This window comes from Gigantopelta aegis, chromosome 5 (genome assembly GCF_016097555.1).
Source record: "Gigantopelta aegis isolate Gae_Host chromosome 5, Gae_host_genome, whole genome shotgun sequence".
Lineage (NCBI taxonomy): Eukaryota > Metazoa > Mollusca > Gastropoda > Neomphalida > Peltospiridae > Gigantopelta > Gigantopelta aegis.
The window spans coordinates 33,569,932-33,595,944 of record NC_054703.1 but is presented as its reverse complement, the minus strand read 5'-3'; the positions used below and the strand labels follow the sequence as shown (position 1 = coordinate 33,595,944).

Genomic DNA, 26,013 nt, shown 5'->3' with positions numbered 1-26,013 from the left:
CCCAAGACTACTTTACTAAATGAAAAGTAGCACAAGCCAGAGTTCATTGGAATAAATTTAGCTATGATGACATGCTCTCATGAATGACTGTTAAAACGGTGATAACATCAGGTGTTCTCTAAGTTGAGCATATCCTGCCCTACCGGTATCATGGGTACTCCCAACACAGCTGTCATGTTCAACATCATGTTACGGATCTCCTTGGGGAGTGGCGGTCCTCCTAATGACGAGTTAAAGTTTGTTTGTTTTTGTTTAACGACACAACTAGAGCACATTGATTAATTAATCATCAGCTATTGGATGTCAAACATTTGGTAGCTCTGAAATAGTCTTAGAGAGGAAACCCGCTATATTTTTATATTAATAACAACGGATCTTTTATATGCACTTTCCCACAGACATGAAAGCACATACCACGGCCTTTGACCAGTTGTGGTGCACTGGGTGGAACGAGAAAAACAAACTACAATCTGCTGAATGGATCCACCGAGGGGGTTCGATCCTGCGGCGCAACCCTAAGGACGAGCATTTGATAGTGGATAATGGAAGCAATCTCGATTTTGTCTAAAACTACCTTTTGACTCTGCCTTGTGCAGCGGTACGATTTTGATCAAGGAATACGGTGTTGTCATTCAGATTCATTTGTTTTGTATCACTTAAGAACTGTAATTTCTCAAAACAATGGCAGACTCTATTTAATATAAATGTGCCAGCTGAAAACGTCATTTCCAAGAGCACTTCATGAAAATATTGAAAAAAGATAACTAAAATACACGTACATGTTTATGTGTTTAAAATATATATTGACAATAGGAAAAAGATAACAATGAAACAGGACAACAATTACACTCACTGACTCATTCATTCACTCACTCACTCACTCACACATTCAAACTCACTCATACACTCTCTCACTCATTGAATGAATGACTGATTAAATAAATTAATGCATGAACGAAAAAAGAACCGAAAACGAGGGCGAGGGCAGTGCATTTAGATAGAGAACAGAGAAAACTTTTTTTTAAAGTATCCAACAGAAAGTCCTGTTTAATAAGCGGTTTGGCGAAATAAGCGTGTTGTTAGAGCAGCGTGTATTGGTCAGTGCAACATGCGAAGTAACACCTCACCAGGGAAGGTAGACGGTTTAGTCTGAAGCGGTTGTCTGTTCATAAACAGTCGACTGAAATCAAACAGTTTCGTCCTCTCTCTTGCGCGATTAGACGGAGCTTTCCCTAGTGGTTGTGTATAATATGAACCATGTCATAATACATATACAGCTAGGTACACTGATATCCACATGACAATATATACTTACAGCTCAATAATCATATACTATTATCCATATCACAATACATATGTATAGCACTGTATGCGTACTCTGTTATCCATATCACAATATATATTTACAGCTCCGAATGCGTTTACTGTTTTCCATATCACAATATATATTTACAGCTCCGAATGCGTTTACTGTTTTCCATATCACAATATATATTTACAGCTCCGAATGCGTTTACTGTTTTCCATATCACAATATATATTTACAGCTCCGAATGCGTTTACTGTTTTGCATATCACAATATATATTTACATCTACGAATGCGTATACTGTTATCCATATCACAGTATATATTTACAGATCCGAATGCGTTTACTGTTTTCCATATCACAATATATATTTACATCTACGAATGCGTATACTGTTTTCCATATCACAATATATATTTACATCTACGAATGCGTATACTGTTATGTTATCCATATCACAATATATATTTACATCTACGAATGCGTATACTGTTATCCATATCACAATATATATTTACATCTACGAATGCATATACTGTTATCCATATCACAATATATATTTACAGATCCGAATGAATATACTTTACAGTTATCCATATCACAATATATATTTACATGTACGAATGCGTTTGCTTTTATCCGTATCACAATACATATGTATAGATATGTATGCGTACACTGTTATCTATTTATATAATGTGTATACTGTTATCTATATATTATATAAATATATATATTAAATTATTATTCATATAACGATACAAATAGAGCCACGTATGTTTGCAATATGATACAGATCACAATGTATATATCCATATCACAGTATAAAGCATCTACTTTATATAGAAATATAAAATGTGAATTACTAATCTAAAGCGTGAATTGTCTACTTGTACAGAAATCTAAAACGTTAATTATCTACCTCAATAAAAATCTGAAACGTTAGTGATCTATATGTATATATAAATCTTAAACGTTAATTGTTCATTTTTGTAGAAATCTAAAACGTTAATTATTCATTTCTGTAGAAATCTAAAACGTTAATGATCTATTTGCATGGAAATCTTAAACGTTAATTATTTACTTTTACAGAAATCTAAAACGTTGATCATCTACTTGTCTAGAAATTCTAAAACACGAATGATCTATTTGTATAGAAATTTAAAACGTTAATTATATACTTCTATATAACTCTAAAACGTTAATTATCTACTTTATATAGCAATCTAAAACGTTAATTAATATACACTTACATAGAAATCTAAAACGTTAATTATCTATTTATATATAAATAAAAAACGTTAATTATCTACCTATCTAGACATCTCAAACGTTAATTATCTACTTATATAGAAAAGTCAACTTACATGTATTGGGTCTCTGACAGTCCACTGAAATTAATTAAAATATTAATAAATGTATTCATATACATGTTCAACGAAAACTGCTGCTATTATTACTACATTATATAACAAACAAGAAAAAAAGACACTGATAATATAAGTTCAAGGGACATAACTCTGTCGAAAAGAGGAGAATCCTTACCAAAGTGAAACTTGGTCTCTAAATGATAAAGATTTCAGGTCACTATCATGAAGCATTACAAAGAAAAGTGTAGGAAATTGTGATGGATGTAATATATCCACATTCAAGGGCCATAACAATTTTTCTGTCTTTCTCTGTATGTATCTATCTATCTATATAATATATACATACATACATACATACATACATACATACACACATGTAACAGTCAACCTCGACATACATACAATATAAAGATATTCATACATCAATACATACTAGCCAGTGCCAGGTCTGCCTACTGTTTCATGCACATAAGCGATATCGACTGCGTAACTTGTAGACCCCATGCATATAGTTGAATTAAAGAGCATCCTTTTTTATGGATGCCTTAATAGCTCAAATGGTATCGTGGCAAGTCTGCAAAGTTGCGGGCGATTCGGTGCCATAGGTTCGAGTCCCAGCAACGGCATGGGACAATTTGTGAGGCCAGAAAGGATTTAACTATCCCCTGTGCCAGTGCGTTAATATCTATGTATGTAACAGTCAACCTCAACATACATACAATATATAGATATCCGTACATCAATACATACTTAATACATACACATACACGTATGTATACTGATATATCTGTCTATCTATAAATGTTTCTACGCGTGTCCCTTTGCGTAATTGTGAATACGTTCAGGGGTTCAAAAATGTTCAAACAAATTACTTGCCACAGGGCAAGTGCCTATCAGATATTCACTTGCCCCATATATTTTTCCACTTGCCCATACTTGTTAAGGCAACCACTTGTAAAGAATTTTGCCAGTAGGTTACAACACTTACCTAGGAAGTAATTAATGTATATATCTGTCCAGTAGTTTCAACTCTCTTCTCTATTTATTGATTTAAACTTTATTTTTTAAATAGTGTTCATTTGTTGATTTAAACTTTGTTATTTGTTTGGTAGTGTCCACTTGTTCATCTAAATATAATTATTGTGTCGATGTATGCCTTAGTCACCACTTGTATGGCCGTAGATGTTGTGAGATCCCTTTCCACTCGTGAGCCATTCTTTTATGGCTGGCATGGGTTCAAAAATGTTTAGGGATTTTGACCCATGTGTCATTATTGTGTGTATATTATTTAACATTTTGTGCCTCAAAACACTTCTCTGGGGTGTTTTTACCCTGTTAATAGCTGAGAAAACTGGGCTCAAAGTAAACATGAGCTCTGTTACCTTTCAAATGTTTTTAAATAGTGCAGGCTTGGTAAACAATAGCCGGGAGGGGGTGTACATCGATTGCAGCCTTGTATTTTTAACTTATTGAGCATAATTTATTTGTTAAAAACTATTAATAAAGCAGAACAAAATTTATTCATGTATGCTTAGAGGGCATCGCACCTTCACGATTATGACGTAGGGCTAATGAAATATAACTTCACCTTACCCGTTCATTTTACACGAACGTAGATTTACATTTGTAAAGTACTGAAAAACCCCCATTAAGTATGTTCTGCTACAAGGTTTATTATATCTAAACTAAAATGTCTTGCCACTTTTATAAGAATACAGTTCATAATATTTAGGCTCTGTTCAAGTGAACTCGGAAATTATAAACTTGCTTTACGCCTGTTCATTTGCAAAGAGCAGATTCCGGAACCACGTTAACGTCTAATTTAATTTGAATTGATATGACAATTTTAAACTGTATCCCACCTCATTGACCATGTTTGCAAAGATTAAACATTATGATTGCACACACAAGGCATGTATACTTTATTTTTATATAAGCTGTAAAGCGTATTGGATGTTATTTCTAAGTTTGAAGATCATCGAACCGATTACTTGTATGAATTCAGTTGAACGTTTAGTGGCGGAAATTATCGATCTTAGTCGATAGTAAAAGGGGAATAACTCTAAAATTGTTATCGAACTTTTGAACACATTGTTTTCCATGTTGGTGTGTTGGCAAGATTTTCGATCATTCCCGTATTTAGGGTTATTGTTAGTTCTCCTTATAGAGCTATGATCGGAACTCTTTCCAAAGGTTTTACCGATATTTGAAAAAAAAATTTAAAAAGGTTTTAGGTGTTATATTAATCACTTGTCATCGGGCATATGCAGTTAACATAATTACTTGCCCGACATGAAAATTCCACTTGGCACGGGCGTCGGGTGATGGGATTTTTGAACCCCTTCTGACGTTATTTATTCCACACGAGTAAATAAAGAAATATTATGTATATATTATTATCTTGGCACTCACCTACGCAGAGCACAACTGCAATACCTGAAAAAGGAGAACAAAACGTGAATGTTATTCCAATGACTGAATCTCAAATTTACCACAGAAAGAGGAGTTGAACTAAATACACAGTTAACCTACCATATCGCGACTGCAGAGCGTTGTCTAATCGTCTTGCTGCGTAGGTTTAAACAGATTTTGTGGAACAAGCCTAGTAATTTGTTTAACTTGTGCCTAATTCATATGTTTATTTTTATCATCCATTAAAGGCTTTTGTAGGAGATATTGCTGGCACTATAATTAGCGATATCTCCTGCGATATTCTCCGCAGGAGATATTGCTTCTTATAATCTTGATTGGTCAAGTTTTAATCACGAGACAATATTTTGTTACGTCACAGTGGTTTTTTGTCAGCGCTAAACCTATCATTAGTGACGTCACGCCACTGCCATTCTGCTAGTTTACGAGTCTACCGCTGCCAAATATAGTGACATTTAACCCACATTACTGACATTATTTACAACTGTCGCAAATGAAAAGAATGATAATGGATGATAAAAAGAATACCCCCTCGTAGCATGTGATATCATAATTTATCAGCACTCGTTGATAAAAGTATAAAAATCTTCGGCAAGCCTCGGATTTCATCAATTCGTGCTGATAAATTATGATATCACAAGACACTCAAGGAGTATCCTCTATTTGTAACAAAATCAATAAAATATGTTTAAATCAATCAGATATTGTCCTGATTTGGCAACCATTGTATATATGGACAACAAAGAAAGAAAGAAATAAAGAAATGTTTTATTTAACGACGCACTCAACACAATATTTTACGGTTATATGGCGTCAGACATATGGTTAAGGACCACACAGATTTTGAGAGGAAACCCGCTGTCGCCACTACATGGGCTACTCTTCCGATTAGCAGCAAGGGATCTTTTATTTGCGCTTCCCACAGGCAGGATAGCACAAACCATGGCCTTTGTTGAACCAGTTATGGATCACTGGTCGGTGCAAGTGGTTTACACCTACCCACTGAGCCTTGCGGAGCACTCACTCAGGGTTTGGAGTCGGTATCTGGATTAAAAATCCCATGCCTCGACTGGGATCCGAACCCAGTACCTACCAGCCTGTAGACCGATGGCCTAACCACGACGCCGCCGACGCCGGTATATGAACAACAAAACCGTATTCCATTGTCAAAATCGTACCAGAAGTACAATACAGAGTCGAAATGATTTAAGGCAAAGCCGAGATTGCTTTCATTATCAGGTGCTTGTCTAAGAGGACCGCCACTCCCCTAAGAGATCCGTAACAGGATGTTTTATCCCTCCTGTAGGAGGACTGCCATTCCCACGACTAGCTTAAAACATTCCTCCAAACTTGCACAGGATAGAGCTCAATGGAATATATACAGCTGTGATGGCATGCACTCATGAATCACTGTGATAACAGTGATGATATCAGGTGTTCGCGAAATATGTTTCTAACAATCATGTAGGCAACTAAATCTGAATGACAAAACAGTTGTCCACAACCAAGACCGTATCTCTGCATAATACAGACTCCAATGGAGATATTTGGCAGAATAGAGGTTGATTCCATGAATATATATCTAGTGCCTCGTCTATAGGACAGCCATTCCAGGAGATCCTTTACTAGAAAACACATCTTTCTTGTACCGCCAATATTACGCATTAACGACATTTTTGTTTTGTTTAGAATACCAATGTATTTGAGGTCATTTGCTAATGTTTGTAGCAGTGATGTTTCATTTTACGTCATATATATATATATATATATATATATATATATATATATATAAACCACAGAAACAACTGACGACTACGAAACCCCTCAACCATAGTTAAGGAGGAAACTAACTACGTTAATGACATTCAATTTTACAGTACTGACATTCTGTCTCATAGTTGAGGAAGTTAACTGTGTTTCTGACATTGAGTCCTACAGTACAGACATTCTGTCTCAGTTGAGGAAGTTAACTGTGTTTCTGACATCGAGTCCCACAGTACAGACATTCTGTCTCATAGTTCAGGAAGTTAACTGTGTTTCTGACATTGAGTCCCACAGTACTGACATTATATCTCATAGTTGAGGAAGTTAACTGTGTTTCTGACATTGAGTCCCACAGTACTGACATTCTGTCTCATAGTTGAGGAAGTTAACTGTGTTTCTGACATTGAGTCCCACAGTACTGACATTCTGTCTCATAGTTCAGGAAGTTAACTGTGTTTCTGACATTGAGTCCCACAGTACAGACATTCTGTCTCATAGTTCAGGAAGTTAACTGTGTTTCTGACATTGAGTCCCACAGTACTGACATTCTGTCTCATAGTTCAGGAAGTTAACTGTGTTTCTGACATTGAGTCCCACAGTACTGACATTATATCTCATAGTTCAGGAAGTTAACTGTGTTTCTGACATTGAATCCCACAGTACTGACATTATATCTCATAGTTCAGGAGGTAACTGTGTTTCTGACATTGAGTCCCACAGTACAGACATTTTGTCTCATTGTTCAGGAAGTTAACTGTGTTTCTGACATCCAGTCCCACAGTACAGACATTCTGTCTCATAGTTGAGGAAGTTAACTGTGTTTCTGACATCCAGTCCCACAGTACAGACATTCTGTCTCATAGTTGAAGAAGTTAACTTTGTTTCTAACATTGAGTCCCACAGTACAGACATTCTGTCTCATAGTTCAGGAAGTTAACTGTGTTTCTGACATTGAGTCCCACAGTACTGACATTCTGTCTCATAGTTGATGAAGTTAACTGTTTTTTTTCTGACATTTAGTCCCACAGTACTGACATTATATCTCATAGTTGAGGAAGTTAACTGTGTTTCTGACATTGAGTCCCACAGTACAGACATTCTGTCTCATAGTTCAGGAAGTTAACTGCGTTTCTGACATGGAGTCCCACAGTACTGACATTATATCTCATAGTTCAGGAAGTTAACTGTATTTCTGACATCCAGTCCCACAGTACAGACATTCTGTTTCATAGTTGAGGAAGATAACTGTGTTTCTGACATCCAGTCCCACAGTACAGACATTCTCTATCAAATTAAATCTCTTGATTTTATACAGGCTATTTCTCGTTCCAGCCAGTGCACCACGACTGGTATATCAAAAGCCAGGGTATGTGTTATCATGTCTGTGGGATGGTGCATATAAAAAAATCCCTTGCTGCTAACCGAAAAGAGTAGCCCATAAAGTGGCGACAGCGGGTTTCCTCCCTCAATATCTGTGTGGTCCTTAACCATATGTCCGACGTCATATAACCGTAAATAAAATGTGTTGAGTGCGTCGTTAAATAAAACATTTCCTTCTTCTTCTCTTCTTCTATCATATTATATCAGTGGCGGACCCAGAACATTCATTTAGGGGGGCCTCAACTGCATGTGGATTCCTCGGATTCTCCAACGTAAAACATTAAAAAGAGAGCTAAATTTGGGGCAGGGTGGGGGACTTAGATTCGCTACTGTAGGTTCACCTGACCTCAGGCGCAAAAAAACAACAACAAAAACAATTTTTTTTAAATGCACACACAAAAACGGCGAGCGCTCGGTCTCCTGAACACAACTTTGTCCGTTCCACAAGTAACGACACCGCTCCACAAGTACACCTGGCAGGTGCGTCAATTAATATCTCGCCGTGGGAGATAACGCGACGGATGTTTAACATTGAAACATGGCGTAATGCGCTTCGTGCTGTCACAGCTGATGGAATTTCACTCGCGGAGATCCCCTGTCGTAACAGAATGACGAACATGTGTAGCAAGCGCTTCTTTAGTTTTATTTCATTCGTTTCGTTTTAATTTCTTTTTCGTGCTGATATGCAAATAGCGTCGAAGCCTGCTGGCCTGGGGTCAGTATGCAATACAGAACGTTGAACTTTTTACCCCCCCCCCCCCCCTCCCCACCCCCCAAACCCCCCCCCAAAAAAAAACCCCAAACAAACCCCAAAAACCCAAACAAAACAAAAACACAAAACCCACAACAAAACACAACAACAACAAAACAAACCCCAAAAACCCAAACAAAACAAAAACACAAAACCCACAACAAAACACAACAACAAACAAACAAACAAAACAAAACAACAACAACAACAACAACAACAAAACCCCAAACAAACCAAGAAAAAACCAAACAGTTTATGATGTTGTCGGTAGACCCATTTGGTAATTTCTCGTTCCAGCCAGTGCACCACGGCTGGTATATCACAGGCCGTGGTATGTGCTATCCTGTCTGTTGGATGGTGCATATAAAAGATCCCTTGCTACTAATGGCAAAATTGTGACTGGTTTACTCTCTAAGACTATATAGTGTCAGAATTACCAAATGCTTGACATCCAATAGCCAGTGATTAATAAATTAATGTGCTCTAGTGGTGTCGTTAAACAAAACAAACTGTAACTTTAGTGTATCTGTACACAAAATGTGATATGTGATCTCAAAACAAGGTATATCAGTGGAAACAAAAAAGAAGAAGAAATGTTTTACTTAACGACACACTCAACACATTTTATTTACGGTTATATGGCGTCAGACATATGGTTAAAAACCATACAGATACTGAGAGGAAACCCGCTGTCGCCACTTCATGGGCTACCCTTTCCGATTAGCAGCAAGGAATCTTTTATATGCACCATCCCACAGACAGGGTAGTACATACCACGGCCTTTGATATACCAGTCGTGGTGCACTGGCTTGAACGAGAAATAGACCCATGGGCCCACCGACGGGGATCGATCCCACACCGACCGCGCATCGAGCGAACGCTGTACCACTGGGCTACGTCCTGCCCCTTCAATGGAAACCTACTCGACATCTACTGCACATACTATAAAAGATGGTTGATGGCCCGCCATTTTATTTTCATTCCAGGCTGAAATAGACTGCTTCATTTCTTGGGGCGGAACGTAACCCAGTGGTGGTAAAGAGATCTACCAAATGTTTGAAATCCAATAACAGATGATTAATTAATCGATTTGCTCCAGTGGTGTCGTTAAATAAAACAAACAAACAAGATCGCCCGATGCGCGGTCACTCTAGGATCGATCACCGTCAGTGGGCCCATCGGACAACTTCTCGTTCCAGCCAGTGCACCAAGACTACCAGTCTGGTATACCAAAGGCCGTAGTATGTACTATCCTGTTTGTGGGATGGAAAAATGTAGCAGGTTTCCTCTATAAGACTATATGTCAGAATTACCAAATGTTTCTCATCTAGTAGCCGAAAGCGTTCGCTTGATGCGCGGTCGGTCTGGGATCGATCCTCATCGGTGGACCCATTGGGCTATTTCTCGTTCCAGCCATTGCTCCACAATTGGTGTAACAAAGGCCGTGGTATGTACTATCCTCTCTGTGGGATGGTGCATATAAAAGATCTCTTGCTGCTAATCGAAAAGAGTAGCCCATGAAGTATCGACAGCGGGTTTCCTCTCTCAATACTTGTATGGTCCTTAACAATATATCCGACGCCATATAACCGTAAATAAAATGTGTTGTGTGCGTCGTCAAATAAAACATTTTTTTCTTTCTTTTTAGACCGGCCTCGGTGGCGTAGTGGTTAGGCCATCGGTCTACAGGCTGGTAGGTACTGGGTTCGGATCCCAGTCGAGGCAAGGCTCAATGGGTAGGTGTAAACCACTTGCACCGACCAGTGATCCATAACTGGTTCAACAAAGGCCATGGTTTGTGCTATCCTGCCTGTGGGAAGCGCAAATAAAAGATCCCTTGCTGCCTGTCGTAAAAAGAGTAGTCTATGTGGCGACAGCGGGTTTCCTCTCCAAATCTGTGTGGTCCTTAACCATATGTCTGACGCCATATAACCGTAAATAAAATGTGTTGAGTGCGTCGTTAAATAAAACATTTCTTTCTTTCTTTCTTTTTTTTCGTTTAAATAAAATAAACTTTAACTCTCTTCATTTGTTACTTTGTTATTTTGCCCCAACCTGTCGTGATTTCCTTTTAAAGATCTTTTACATGCGAAATTGTTCTCACGACCGCTTTCAACATTCTCAGAGTTAAACGTGTGTTTAGTTTAACGACACCACTAGAGCACATTGATTTATTGATCGTCGCCTATTAGAAGTTAAACATTTGATAATTTTGACGTCTTGCCGTAGACAGAAAACCCTCTTACATTTTTCATTGCTAGCAAGGGGTCTTTTATATGCACCATCCCACACAAAATACCACCGCCTTTGAAATAACAGTCGTGGTGTACTGGCTGCAACGTGAAATAGTCCGATGGGCCCACCGACGGTGACCGTCAGTGCATCGAGCAACCGCTTAACCACTGGGCTACGTAGAAGTGACAAATCCTAAGTTAACTTTAACATTGTGATCCACTCCCCCCCCCCCCCCCCTAGAACCACCACTGAAGTCCCGTTTCACGTTATTCAACCAATTTCATTTCATTTCTGAAAGCGGGCATGTTTTCTCTTGTAACTTCTATTGCGTAAAGCAGTCAGGGGTTACGCAACATCGCGCAACAATTGCGTAATGTTACGCATTAGCAAGGTCAACAGATATAGCCTCTGGATATGTTGGATTGTTGACTAATACTTTCTTCCTGTCCAAAGACAATGCTTAATTGTACCGTGACTGAATCCACGAACACTGGGTACAGTATAGTATAGTATAATAAAAGAGTAAAAAAAAAGGAAAACCATTTTTATTTAACGACGCATTCAACATATTTTCATTTATGGTCATATGGTTAAAGAAAGAAAAACAATTTATTTAACAACGCACTCAAAACATTATAGCTTGCTAGAGGTGCTTTCATCGCAGTATCGAACCACCTCGGTGGATCCATGCAACTGAATGGGTTTTGTCTCATTCCAACCAGTGCACCACAACTGGTCAACGACCGTGGTATGTGCTTTCCTGTCTGTGAGAAATTGCATATAAAAGATCCCATGCTACATTAGGAAAAATGTAGCGGGTTTCCGGTGATGGTTACGAGTCACAATTACCAAATGTTTGACATCCAATAGCCGATGATTAATTAATCAATGTGCTCTAGTGGTGTCGTTAAACAAAAGAAAAAACCCAAAAGATAATTATGGTCAATGAGAGAGGAAACTATAGCGGCCACCACACCATGGGCTACTCTTCGGTCAGCAGCAAGTTATGTTTTAATGCACCTTTTGTTGTACTAGTTGTGGAGCACTAGCTGACACAAGGAATAGTCCAATGGGACAACCGACGAGGCTCGATCCTTAATCGATCGCGCATTAGGCAAAATCCAGCCCACGTAAATAAAAAGAAGAAGAAGAAGAAGAAGAAACAAACAAAAACAGAGCAGAAACTTACCTTGACGAAGAAGAAGAAAAACATTGTTTTGTTTAACGACACCACTAGAGCACATTGATTTATTTATCATCGGCTATTGGATGTCAAACATTTGGTAATTTTGACATTTAGTCAGAGAGAAAACGTGCTACATCTTTCCATTCGTAGCAAAGGATCGTTTATAGGCCTATGCACCATTCCAAGTAAAACAAACAACAAAAACAAAAACGAAGCAGAAATTTACCTGGAAGAAGAAGAAGAATGAGGAGGGGGGAGACAAAAGGAAAAGGAAGAAGAAGAGAAACAAACAACAACAAAAACAAATCAGAGACTTACCTAGAAGCAAAGTAACAGTCGGTGCTTTTTTCCCCATCTTTAAATCTCGAGCACCTCAAACCTCTGTATGTAATTTCTTAGAATAATAGTGCCTAGCGCAGCATCTCCGCTAGTCACGTGACTCGGCCTGTCAGGAGAGATAACTCAATGCGTCACGACCACTCGACACTGGTTAGCATATGACCCTGGGACGCACATTCGTTGCCTTCTTAAAATATTAAATTATGCATGTTGGCGAGTTTTTTTCTGTGATAAATTATGAAGAAAATGTAAGGAAAGAAAAAGAAAAAGAAAAAAAAAAAAAAGAGTCACACAGATGATTTATGTATTAGTGTAGAAAACTGTTGTGAAATGGTGTAATAAAGTTCTGCAGGCGGGCGGTGTGACATACTTTAATGGGTAGAGGATTCGCTCCAAGGGCGGGTTTGTAAATAAGGTTGAACGTGTGTATGGAGTTGGGGTGGGGTCATGTACCTCCCCCCCCCCACCTCCACCCCCACCCCACACACTTTTTAACAGCAGCCATGTTTTTTATATATTTATACATGTATTTATATATGTGTGTGTGCCACCCCCCCCCCCCCACACGTTTTGGCACCTTCCTACGCCCGTGTTAACGTATACTATTTAAAAAAAATAAAAGTTGAAAATCGAAGAACAATTTTCGCTGACTGTTACATAACCGAAATTCCTAATTCCTAATTGCAAAAAAAGAAAGAAAAAGTATCTGCATTATTTTTTTATTTGTCCAAAAACAATATCCTACCTGTTTGTATATTTTGGGAACATTTGACAGTTTTGTCAAGGGCTTCGAGACATGATGAATTACACGTTCTTTAATAAACATATCTCACTTTGTTTTTCACCTACGGCCGTATATATTTTTATATTGATTTTATTAAAGGGTCTTCGCTTTTAAAATAAAGGCGATTAGGTTTTTTAAAAATGTTTTTTGTTGTTGATTTATGAGATACAGATTCCAGGTTGAAGCATAATGCAGAAAGAGAGGGGTAGGAGAGAGAGAGAGAGAGAGAGAGAGAGAGAGAGAGAGAGAGAGAGAGAGAGAGAGAGAGAGAGAGAGAGAGAGAGAGAGAGAGAGAGAGAGAGAGAGACAGAGACAGAGAGAAGAGAGAGAGATTTGTTTAAGTTTAAGAAGACCAGGGGACAACGTCCCTTTAAGAACGACGCAGCAGAGTAATTGATGATGCAGTATAGCTCCCCAGAGAGCTTACCTGTATTGGGGATTAGGATGTCGTGCCCGCGTCTTATCGTTGACAGGTGTGTGCGTAAACAGGCCGACAGACACACGGTCCGTCTGTCTCTCTGTCTCTATTTCCCTTCTAGGTTTGCCTCTCCATTTCTATGTTTCTCTCTCAGCTATCTCTCTCTCTCTCTCTCTCTCTCTCTCTCTCTCTCTCTCTCTCTCTCTCTCTCTCTCTCTCTCTCTCTCTCTCTCTCCGTATCTCTCAGCTCTCTATATATATTGTTCTCTCTTTCCTTTTCTCGTTCCTCTCTATCTCATTATTTCACTCTTCATCTCTCTCTTCCCGTTCTCTCTCTCTATCTTTATTCCTCTCTCTCTTCCCTCTCTGTCTCTCTCTTCCTCTCCCTCCCTATCTGTCTCTCTCTTCCCCCTTCCTCTCTCTCTCTCTCTCTCTCTCTGTCTGTCTGTCTCTCTGTGTCTCTGTCTCTGTCTCTGTCTCTCACTCTCTCTCTCTCTCTCTCTCTCTCTCTCTCTCTCTCTCTCTCTCTCTCTCTCTCTGTCTCTGTCTCTCTCTCTCTCTCTCTCTCTCTCTCTCTGTCTCTCTCTCCTCTCTCTCTTCTTTCTCGGGAGAGAGGAGAAAAACAAAAAAACAAAAAGAGAGAGAGAGAGAGATGAGAGAAGAGAGAGAGAGATATCGAGAGTAGATTAGAGGTGTCTCTCTCTAGAGAGAGAGAGAGAGAGAGAGAGAGAGAGAGAGAGAGAGAGAGAGAGAGAGAGAGAGAGAGAGAGAGAGAGAGAGAGAGAGAGAGAGAGAAGACAGATAGGACAGATAGACAGGAACACAGAAACATATGAAATTAACAAAAACACTGTGAGGTTAAAGTAGATTGACAGAAATTATTCAGTAAACTGAAGAAAACAAAACCATCACATGAACTAAGCGAATCGTGTTTGTGCTTTAATATTTAATAATAGTAACGCTCGACAAGTGACAGACACGCGCTGTACATACCCCTCAACACTCTGTGAATAAAACAGACATCATTTTGACGAAACATCAGATAAACGTCAGACAACCTTTTAAGTTCTATAATGGGTGCTGGTTTTTTCTTCTCTCTTTCGAAAACTTCCTGTCACTGAGAATATGCAAATATTTAAAAGTATTTTCGTGCTACACACAAAGACCATTTGTGATCCGATGAAGTATTTTAAAATCTAATTTGGGGATAACAACAATAAATTATATCTGGGAGCTAAACCTGAGCACTAATGGCTTGGATGTCCCGCATTAATGTCTGTTTTGTTTAACGACATCACTAGAGCACATTGATTTATTAGTCATCGGCTATTGGATGTCAAACAGTTGGTACTTTAGGGATATAGTCTTAGAGAGGAAACCAACAGTTTTCCATTAGTAGCGAGATATCTTTTATACGCACCATCGCACAGACAGAATAGCACCTATCACAACCTTTGATATACCTGTCTTGGTGCACGGGATGGAACAAGAAATCGTCCATTGGGCCCACCGACGAGGATCGATCCTAATGTCCCGCATTAAAGGGACAGGCTGAACGTTGCACAATAATTAAACGTATTAATCCATTCAAGAATGTAGGCTATCTTCATAGGCACACAGGAACCCATTTTGTTTAGTAGTGGAGAGGGGAGGGGACAGTGTGTGAGTAATTCCAACGTAATGTCAGCATATAATGGGCACTTAAGCAGGACGTGACATTCGTTAAGACAACTAAAATATTTCCTTTCTTCCAGAGGTGTATTATTCTGTCGACCAGATTCAACTCCGCATCTAAATTTAGCGAGTGCACTTCTTTGACATACATGTTTGAAGCACAAAGCTATTTAACACAGTGGTACTAGATGAAATAAAAGTTTATACATTTATTGCCCAGATGAAACTAAATGTTTTGACAACAAAAACACTGTCACACATGGCTGACTGAGATGTGTCTCGGCTTTAAGATTTACTACCAATAACATACCCCCCCCCCCCCCCCCCACACACCACACACACACCTGCACTTCCGTGCCTGATTAACTGTTCAATCAAAAATTCGGTGAATCTCGAACTTTGACCAAGTCGGATACTAGTATGTTATTTAGTACTCCCTCAAGAGGCGGGACGTAGCCCAGTGGTAAAGCGTTCGCTTGATGCGCGGTCGGTTTAGGATCGATCCCCCATCGGTGGACCCATTGGGCTATTTCTCGTTCCAGCCAGTGCTCCACAACTGGTGTAACAAAGGCCGTGGTATGTATTATCCTGTCTGTGGGATGGTGCATATAAAAAGATCCCTTGCTGCTAATCGAAAAGAGTAGCCCATGAAGTTGCGACAACGGGTTTCCTCTCTCAATATCTCTGTGGTTTTTAAACATATGTCTGACGCCATATAACCGTCAATAAAATGTGTTGAGTGCGTCGTTAAATAAAACATTTCCTTCCTTCCCTATTTAACTCATAGTCCGGTGATCGCCATTGTCCTTTCTCTCCAGTTTGCCCCCCCCCCCCCCCCCCCCCCCCCCCCGCCCCACCCCCATTTATTTCCCAGCTTAGACGATCTCGGCCGAGGAACGGCCGCCATGACAGCGCCCTGACAACATGGTTAAATACGTTATTCGTCGCGGAATTTGACAGGATGTCGTCTGTCGTATGTTTTATTGCAGGAGTGGTCGCCTAAACGACGAGTTTCCGGAAGCGAAAAAAACAGAAATGCTTTACTTAACGACACACTCGACACATTTTTATTATTATTATTATTTGTTTTGGAGGGGAGTGGAGAGAGGGGCGTAGCCCTATGGAAAAGTGTTCGCCTGATGCGCGGAAGGTCTAGGATCGATCCCTGTCGGTACGTCCATGTTTTTTTAATATATATATATATATATATATGTATATGTATATGTATATGTATAAGTATAAGTATAAGTATAATATAAGTATAAGTATAAGTATAAGTATAAGTATATGTATATGTATATGTATATATATATATACATATACATATACATATACATATACATATAGATATAGATATAGATATATATATAGATATATATATATATATATATATATATATATATATATATATTATATATATATATATATATATATATATATATATATATATTATCTATAGTGTTATGTTGTTTAAGGTGTAGTTTGATCATGGTTTAATTGTTTGAATAAAACGCCAATCGGCCTCAGCGGTATAGTGGTTACGGCTGGAAGGTACTAGGTTCGCCTCCCGGTACCGGCTTCCACTGAGAGCGAGTTTAAAGACTCAGTGTAAAGACACTACACCGACTTCTCTCTCACCATCCACTAACCAACTGTCCTGGACAGAGAGTCCATATAGCTGATGTGTGTGCCCAGGACAGCGTGCTTGAATCTTAATTGGATATAAGCATGAAAATAAGAGATTAAATGAAATGTATTTTCATTTCACAAACTGTATCGACTTTTATTGCACCACGACTGGCATATCAAAATCCGTGGTATATGCTGAACTATCTGTAAGAAAACGTCATATAAGATTCTTTACAACACGTGTTTCTAAACAAATATTTCTTTGAAAATTAGGAGAGTATCTAGTAGGTGTACTAAATCATTTTAAGTTTATAACCTGGTAGTCCGGTGGGCTACCACTGAAAAGACTTAAGATCAAGGCCTGAAATGGAACAAAAAACTTTATATCAGACATCTTTAATGTAGCATACAAATACAATATTACTGATGTTATACATTGTTATGTTCAAAATGGTACATTTGTAGACAAGGAGCGATGGAGAGCCAGGGTATACAGAACCCTTCTTGAATGGGAAAATGAAAACCACCGGTCTCACCTGAGGGATACAAATCAACTTCTTCGATTTTACAACATTCACCCAAACATAATGATTCATACTCGTTGGGAAATAGCTTACGTGCATCCAAAGTTCACACTCCCAATATCATCTTTAATTAAAATAGGCAGCATGAAATTATTTGATAGAAAATGCATTCTTTGTGATAAAGAAACAGTTGACTATACAACACATATTCTACTACACTGTGAAAAACTGTTACAAATCAGAAATAAACTTTTGATAAAATAGCAGATATTTTTTTCTGTACACGAATATTTTATCTTCTGTGACCAAAATGATGACAAACTTTTAAACTGTATTCTTGGCGGAGAAAATAATGACATCAGTGACACTGACTTTCATCTGTGAGTCAAATTTATATCGCAATTTTCAAAGTTTGTACATGTGTGTCGCCAATATATAATCAAGTTTTAAGTGAAAGTTCAGTGTACATGTAGGGCAATATTACAGTTGTATATAATCCTGTGAAATTAATTGTTGGATTGATTGATGTATGTTCCTACTTTTGTTTGTGTGTGTATAAAGAAATCTTCATAATGTGGAGGAAATAAAAAAAAGTATCATATCATCATCTAATAGCCGACGATTAATTAAAACAACACAAAAAGTCGCTTAATTCGTTCATATACTTTTATCTGACCCCCAGTATCCGATATTTCTTTTGTGCTGGGCGTCATCCAATGATCAATCCTGAGTTTGATGCCATTGTACTTATACATGTACTTATATTGATAACACATCCACCGATTGAAATTATATATTATTTAAAACTACTGTTGAATTTGAGGCATACCTCCCTGTGCTTTTAAAGGGACAGACCCTCGTTTCAACCCGTGAAAATGCACACTAAGTTTAGTTAAAGGGACAGACCCTAGTTTCAGCCCATGAAAATGCACACTAAGTTTAGTTAAAGGGACAGACCCTAGTTTCAGCCCATGAAAATGCACACTAAGTTTAGTTAAAGGGACAGACCCTAGTTTCAGCCGTGAAAATGCACACTAAGTTTAGTTAAAGGGACAGACCCTAGTTTCAGCCCGTGAAAATGCACACTAAGTTTAGTTAAAGGGACAGACCCTAGTTTCAGCCCATGAAAATGCACACTAAGTTTAGTTAAAGGGACAGACAGACCCTGAGTTTAGTTAGCCCATGAAAATGCACACTAAGTTTAGTTAAAGGGACAGACCCTAGTTTCAGCCCATGTTAAAATGCAAACCGTGACTAAGTTTAGTTAAAGGGACAGACCCTAGTTTCAGCCCATGAAAAATGCACACTAAGTTTAGTTAAAGGGACAGACCCTAGTTTCAGCCCATGAAAATGCACACTAAGTTTAGTTAAAGGGAAAGACCCTAGTTAAAAAAACACTTCGAAAGACCCTAGTTTCAGCTCATGAAAATGCACACTAAGTTTAGTTAAAGGGACAGACCTCTAGTTTCAAAAATATGCCGTGACCGTTTGGCTGGATGCTGTACTTTTTAACCTCTGTGTACATATATTTATATTTCCTGATTTAGGCTGGATGCTGTACTTTTTAACCTCTGTATACATATATTTATATTTCCTGATTTAGGCCGTTTGGCTGGATGCTGTACTTTTTAACCTCTGTGTACATATATTTATATTTCCTGATTTAGGCCGTTTGGCTGGATTCTGTACTTTTTAATCTCTGTGTACATATATTTATATTTCCTGATTTAGGCCGTTTGGCCGGATGCTGTACTTTTTAACCTCTGTGTACATATATTTATATTACCTGATTTAGGCCGTTTGGCTGGATGCTGTACTTTTTAACCTCTGTATACATATATTTATATTACCTGATTTAGGCTGGATGCTGTACTTTTTAACCTCTGTATACATATATTTATATTACCTGATTTAGGCTGGATGCTGTACTTTTTAACCTCTGTGTACATATATTTATATTACCTGATTTAGGCCGTTTGGCTGGATGCTGTACTTTTTAACCTCTGTATACATATATTTATATTACCTGATTTAGGCTGGATGCTGTACTTTTTAACCTCTGTGTACATATATTTATATTACCTGATTTAGGCCGTTTGGCTGGATGCTGTACTTTTTAACCTCTGTGTACATATATTTATATTTCCTGATTTAGGCCGTTTGGCTGGATGCTGTACTTTTTAACCTCTGTGTACATATATTTATATTACCTGATTTAGGCCGTTTGGCTGGATGCTGTACTTTTTAACCTCTGTGTACATATATTTATATTTCCTGATTTAGGCCGTTTGGCTGGATGCTGTACTTTTTAACCTCTGTGTACATATATTTATATTTCCTGATTTAGGCTGGATGCTGTACTTTTTAACCTCTGTGTACATATATTTATATTACCTGATTTAGGCTGGATGCTGTACTTTTTAACCTCTGTGTACATATATTTATATTACCTGATTTAGGCCGTTTGGCTGGATGCTGTACTTTTTAACCTCTGTGTACATATATTTATATTACCTGATTTAGGCCGTTTGGCTGGATGCTGTACTTTTTAACCTCTGTATACATATATTTATATTACCTGATTTAGGCCGTTTGGCTGGATGCTGTACTTTTTAACCTCTGTATACATATATTTATATTACCTGATTTAGGCCGTTTGGCTGGATGCTGTACTTTTTAACCTCTGTATACATATATTTATATTACCTGATTTAGGCCGTTTGGCTGGATGCTGTACTTTTTAACCTCTGTATACATATATTTATATTACCTGATTTAGGCCGTTTGGCTGGATGCTGTACTTTTTAACCTCTGTATACATATATTTATATTACCTGATTTAGGCCGTTTGGCTGGATGCTGTACTTTTTAACCTCTGTGTACATATATTTATATTACCTGATTTAGGCTGGATGCTGTACTTTTTAACCTCTGTGTACATATATTTATATTACCTGATTTAGGCTGGATGCTGTACTTTTTAACCTCTGTGTACATATATTTATATTACCTGATTTAGGCCGTTTGGCTGGATGCTGTACTTTTTAACCTCTGTGTACATATATTTATATTACCTGATTTAGGCCGGATGCTGTACTTTTTAACCTCTGTATACATATATTTATATTACATGATTTATGTACAGCAATAATAAAATAATTTTTCTTCTTTCTTCTTCTTCTTCTTCTGCTTCTTCTCCTTCTTCTTCTTCTTCCTCACAATAATAGAGAGAAAACACTGGTGCTCATTATTACAGTTTAGATGATCAAACAATGATTCTCCGATTGAAACGGGCAGATAGAAAAAAATGTACCACTACAAAATAGAATATGTCCATTGTGTAATAATTACGATATCGGAGATAAGTTTCATTATATATTTACATGTTTGTTTTTCATGAATGAAAGAAATCGTTACTTATCTTTCTGTCAGTCTGAACCAAATATATATATATAAATTGTATAAAGTATTTAACTCTAAAAAAGGTGGTATCCTTAGAAAACGTTTTTATAGTTTTGTAATTTCATTATGAATACTTTCAAATCCTCTGTCTGATATTCTGTGTATGCTTGTGTATATTTGAATTTGTGTTTGTTAATGCACACACAATATCTTGTTACGATTATATAGGACGGGATTTCGCTCAGTCACACAGACACAGACACAGACACAGACACACACACACACACACACACACACACACACACACACACACACACACACACACATACACACACACATACACACACACACACACACACACACATATATATATATACACAAACACAGACACAGACACACACACACACACACACGGCTATTCAGACATTGATGTTCTAAACAAGAAAATGTACTTAATAGGTAATTTTAATTTCTTAAAATACTGGCGGAAACACGTTACAACAGGCGCGTGTTTTGGAATTTTAGCGTGGCGGCGGAGGTCTAGACTATGACAAGAGGGTTGAGACGAGCTTCCCCGGAAAATGTATTGAAAAAAAGGACATAAACTTGCTTGACCGGAGAGTGGGGTGGGTGGGTATTGGTGGTAGGGGGTCGAACCCTGAAACCCACCCCCTGCACACGCATGGGCCCGCCCACTGCATTTGCAGTATTATCGAATGTCTGTCTGTAGTGACATTTGTGATCGACTGTGATTTTATATTATGTCCCAAAGATCGCAGATGTAACGAAGTTGAAGTTTGTTTTGTTTAACGACACCACTAGAGTACATTGATTTATTAATTATCGGCTATTGGATGTCAAACATTTGGTAAGTTTGACATATAGTCTCAGAGAGGAAACCCGCTACATTTTTCCATTATTAGCATGTTATCTTTTATATGCACCATTCCAAAGACAAGGTAACACATACCACATCCTTTGATATACAAGTCGTGGTGCACTGGCTGGAACGAGAAATAGCCCAAACCGACCGCGCATCAAGAAAACAATGGATATATTTATGTTCACTGTATATGTTTGTATGTGTGTGTGTATGTGTGTGTGTATGTGTATGTGTGTGTGTGTATATGTGTGTATGTGTGTGTATGTGTATGTGTATATGTGTGTGTCTGTGTGTGTGTATGTGTGTCTGTCTGTGTGTGTGTGTGTGTGTGTGTGTGCATGTGTATATGTGTGTCTGTGTGTATGTGTGTCTGTGTGTGTGTGTGTGTGTGTGTTTGTGCGTGCGTGTGTGTGTGTGTGTGTGTGTGTGTGTGAGGTGGGGGAGTGGGGGCTTGTGATATCTATTTCGGTTTGGTGCTTAGTGGAAATGTTACGATATATAACGTGTGTTAATGTATTTTTGTTTCTTAGAGATATGCTCCTTTTCGAACGTTGTAACCCTCCTTGAATACAAGATGTGTCCTTGTAACATTATTATAGAAAAACAAGCAACACATTAATTGACTTAATTTTAATCAAGATACTGAACAATCAAAAGTGTTAATCACTATAATATTCCATTTGCAATGGAGAATGTGTTTTGCGTGCATTGCTATGTACAGTAATAATTTTTATATACAGTATTCGTCATACTCTGACAGTATATATTAACTATACTAGACTAAACATCATAAACGACAGGGACGTAGCTGGGCGCACTGGGTGTTTTAAAGCGACTGTACCACGACATCAAATCTCACAGACCACAATAGTAATATGTGACTAATGCTAGCGTCAGACTACCAACTGCCACGAGAACGTTGGCCAACTTTCTGCTGTCACGACTTCTACATGTATCCAGTTGCTAGTCTGAGCGCTCTTACAACTCGATTGTCGTCGTGTACGACTTCTACGACCAATTAGTTGTTAATCTGAGGGCATCCATCGTAAGACTGTCAAATGTCACGACTAAGTTGGCCAACTCAATGGTTGTGTTGTAATTTTCCCAACTCCCAACGCGTGCGTTCAGATTAACAACTAATCGGTTGTTGTATACGACGAGAATCGAGTTGTAATAGCGCTCAGACTAGCAACTGGACAGTCGTAGAAGTCGTGAGCTCAGTGAGTTGGCCAACTCCGTCGTGACAGTTGGTAGTCTGAAACTAGCATTACATTTAAAGCAAATAATCTTATCTGAATGATTTTCATTATTTCATGGCGGCCATCTTGGATTTTCTAAATTTTTCGAAAGTTGAAAACTCGACACCTACCTGGATACCATTACCTGGTTATTAGAAATGAATAAAATACAGTAAAAAAATATTCTTTAATCGACAGAATTAGTTTAGCCACTCTCCTTCTCTAACGGATTACTGCCACATATTATCTCACCAATAGCAGGCCTGGCAGTATTTAATGTTTAGACGTCTGACCTAGTTACATTTTATTTGGTATACTGCTACCTATAAGCCGAAGAAAGACACTCTATATAGAGCCCAGCTACGCCCCTAATTAGGATAACAATAAGAACAGAAGACCACGGGATTTCAATACTTAGTTTTGTGCGAAATAAAATTTACAAGTTTACATAAGTAGAAATGAAGAACTAAGAAAATAATAAATAGTATTATCCTGCAATGAATATTGTTTTAGAGGGTCTATTTTCTTTACTCATATGTGTTATATATATATATATATATATATATATATATACATATATATATATATATATACATATATATTCATATATATAGATACATACATATATACATACATATATATATATACATATATATATATATGTATGTATATATATATATATATATGTATGTATGTATGTGTGTATGTGTGTGTGTGTGTGTGTGTGTGTGTGTGTGTGTGTGTGTGTGTGTGTGTGTGTGCGCGCGCGCGCGCGCGTATATGTAAAATATGGGTTTTTAGGAAGGACCCATTTTTACCCTAGTTATGTGGGATGTTGACATTTGATCCTAAAACTTAAACTGTCGATGGGATATTAAAATATAATACTAATACATAAATAACTTTAATAACAAGTGGTTATTATGTATTATGAAATATATTATTTAAAAAACTATTTTGTTCTGGTGTATAGATATTCTAGGTGGCAAGGTTATAGACAACAAGGAAATCAATACGCGTGGGCCCACTACTCAGTACAACCGTATGACCCAGGACAGCGTGCTTGAACCGTAAGCAGGAAAATAAATTGAAAATGAAATGAAATAAATCTGAACGACGGAACCCGAAATACAGGACCAGAACCCATATTTTCGAAGCTCTCTTAGAGCTACGAAATAGTAAAACCATCGTAGGGTGTGACGTCACTACAGCACACGCCATAGTGACGTCATAGCTTACGATGATTTTACGATTTCGTAGGCTAAGATTGCTTCGAAAATAGGGCCCCAGGTTCGTATCTCTGCACAATACAAAGTCGAATGGACATTTGGCAAACTAGTAGTTGATTCCACGAATATCTCGTTAGTGCATAATCTATAGGAGGACTGCCACTCCAGACGAAATCCTTTACTGGAGACTCCATCCCTCTTGCATTACCACAAAGAAGACTGCCCTCACATACTAGTTTACTAAATCAAAACTAGCACAGGACAGAGCTCATTGGAATAAGTACAGCTGTGATGAAATGCACGCACGAATCACTGTCAGAACAGTAATGATATGAGGTGTACGCGAAACGTGAGCATATCCTGCCCCACTGGTGACACCCATCATAAGTACTACCACCACAACTGTCAAGTCACTTCAGTTGGGAAACTGAATGGTTCATTTTTGTATGTATGTGTGTTACATTATCATATTTCTCTGTAGCAATATAGTTATTAAAATAAATCTAATTGATAAAACATTAATATACTAAACTCCATTAAAAACGCACTATCCAATTTTCAGTCGTTATTTCTATCACAAGCGTAAAGTTACTATAAAAAAATAATAACCTTAAATCTTGTATGCAATTTCGGCGTTATGTACCAGAATACATCCAGTTATAGAAAATTCAATTACCAGAATACATCCAGTTATTGAAAATTCAGTTACCGGAATACATCCAGATATAGAAAATTTAGTTATCAGAAGATATCCAGTTATAGAAAATTCAGTTATCAGAATACATCCAGTTATAGAAAATTCAATTACCAGAATACATCCAGTTATCGAAAATTCAGTTACCGGAATACATCCAGATATAGAAAATTTAGTTATCAGAAGATATCCAGTTATAGAAAATTCAGTTATCAGAATACATCCAGTTATAGAAAATCCAATTACCAGAATACACCCAATTGTAGAAAATTCATTTACCACAATACATCCAGTTATAGAAAATTCATTTACCACAATACATCCAGTTATAGAAAATTCAGTTACCAGAATACATCCAGTTACAGAAAATTCAGTTACTAGAATACACCCAGTTATAGAATATCAGTTAAATGTGATTACGACTATAAATCTGACTAATGCGTTTTTAACGGGGTTCGGTATATTAAAACATACACCAACAGTTTGGGATTTAAAGGCAAAGTGGTTGTCCAGTCTGAATGAAATACACCAATAATACATATTGTAGTACATATTTTATAGGGGTGTCACGATATACTGTGAAATTCTTTATTTTCGTGGATTTATATTTTCGTGGTTTTGCTAAAAAAAAATACACATTTCGTTGGATAGTTATATTCGTGGATCAAAAAGGTAGTATAGTCAAGTCGTATTATATGTGTATATGTATTATATTTTCGTTGTGTTCTTAAATTCGTTGACTGCACTAGTCCACGAATTACACGAAATTTAAACT

The 26,013-nt window shown here is 37.6% G+C and overlaps 1 protein-coding gene across 4 annotated transcripts in view; it reads right to left on the bottom strand.

The window, feature by feature from the left end:
* The window catches only part of LOC121373658 (methionine-rich protein-like), a 35,143-nt gene extending 22,225 nt beyond the window's left edge, over positions 1 to 12,918 (bottom strand). For 2 of the 4 annotated variants that reach the window (XM_041500372.1, XM_041500373.1), the window contains exons 1-3: positions 12,743 to 12,918; positions 5,091 to 5,114; positions 2,676 to 2,699 (exon numbers count right to left, since the gene is read on the bottom strand). In XM_041500372.1, the coding sequence (XP_041356306.1) occupies positions 2,676 to 2,699; positions 5,091 to 5,114; positions 12,743 to 12,779 (85 nt within the window). In that variant the 5' untranslated portion in view covers positions 12,780 to 12,918. Of the gene's footprint in view, positions 1 to 1,127; positions 1,233 to 2,675; positions 2,700 to 5,090; positions 5,115 to 12,742 lie in introns of all 4 variants that reach the window. The other 2 variants (XM_041500370.1, XM_041500371.1) reach the window with 2 other exon arrangements.
* Between the last annotated feature and the right edge of the window lie 13,095 nt (positions 12,919 to 26,013).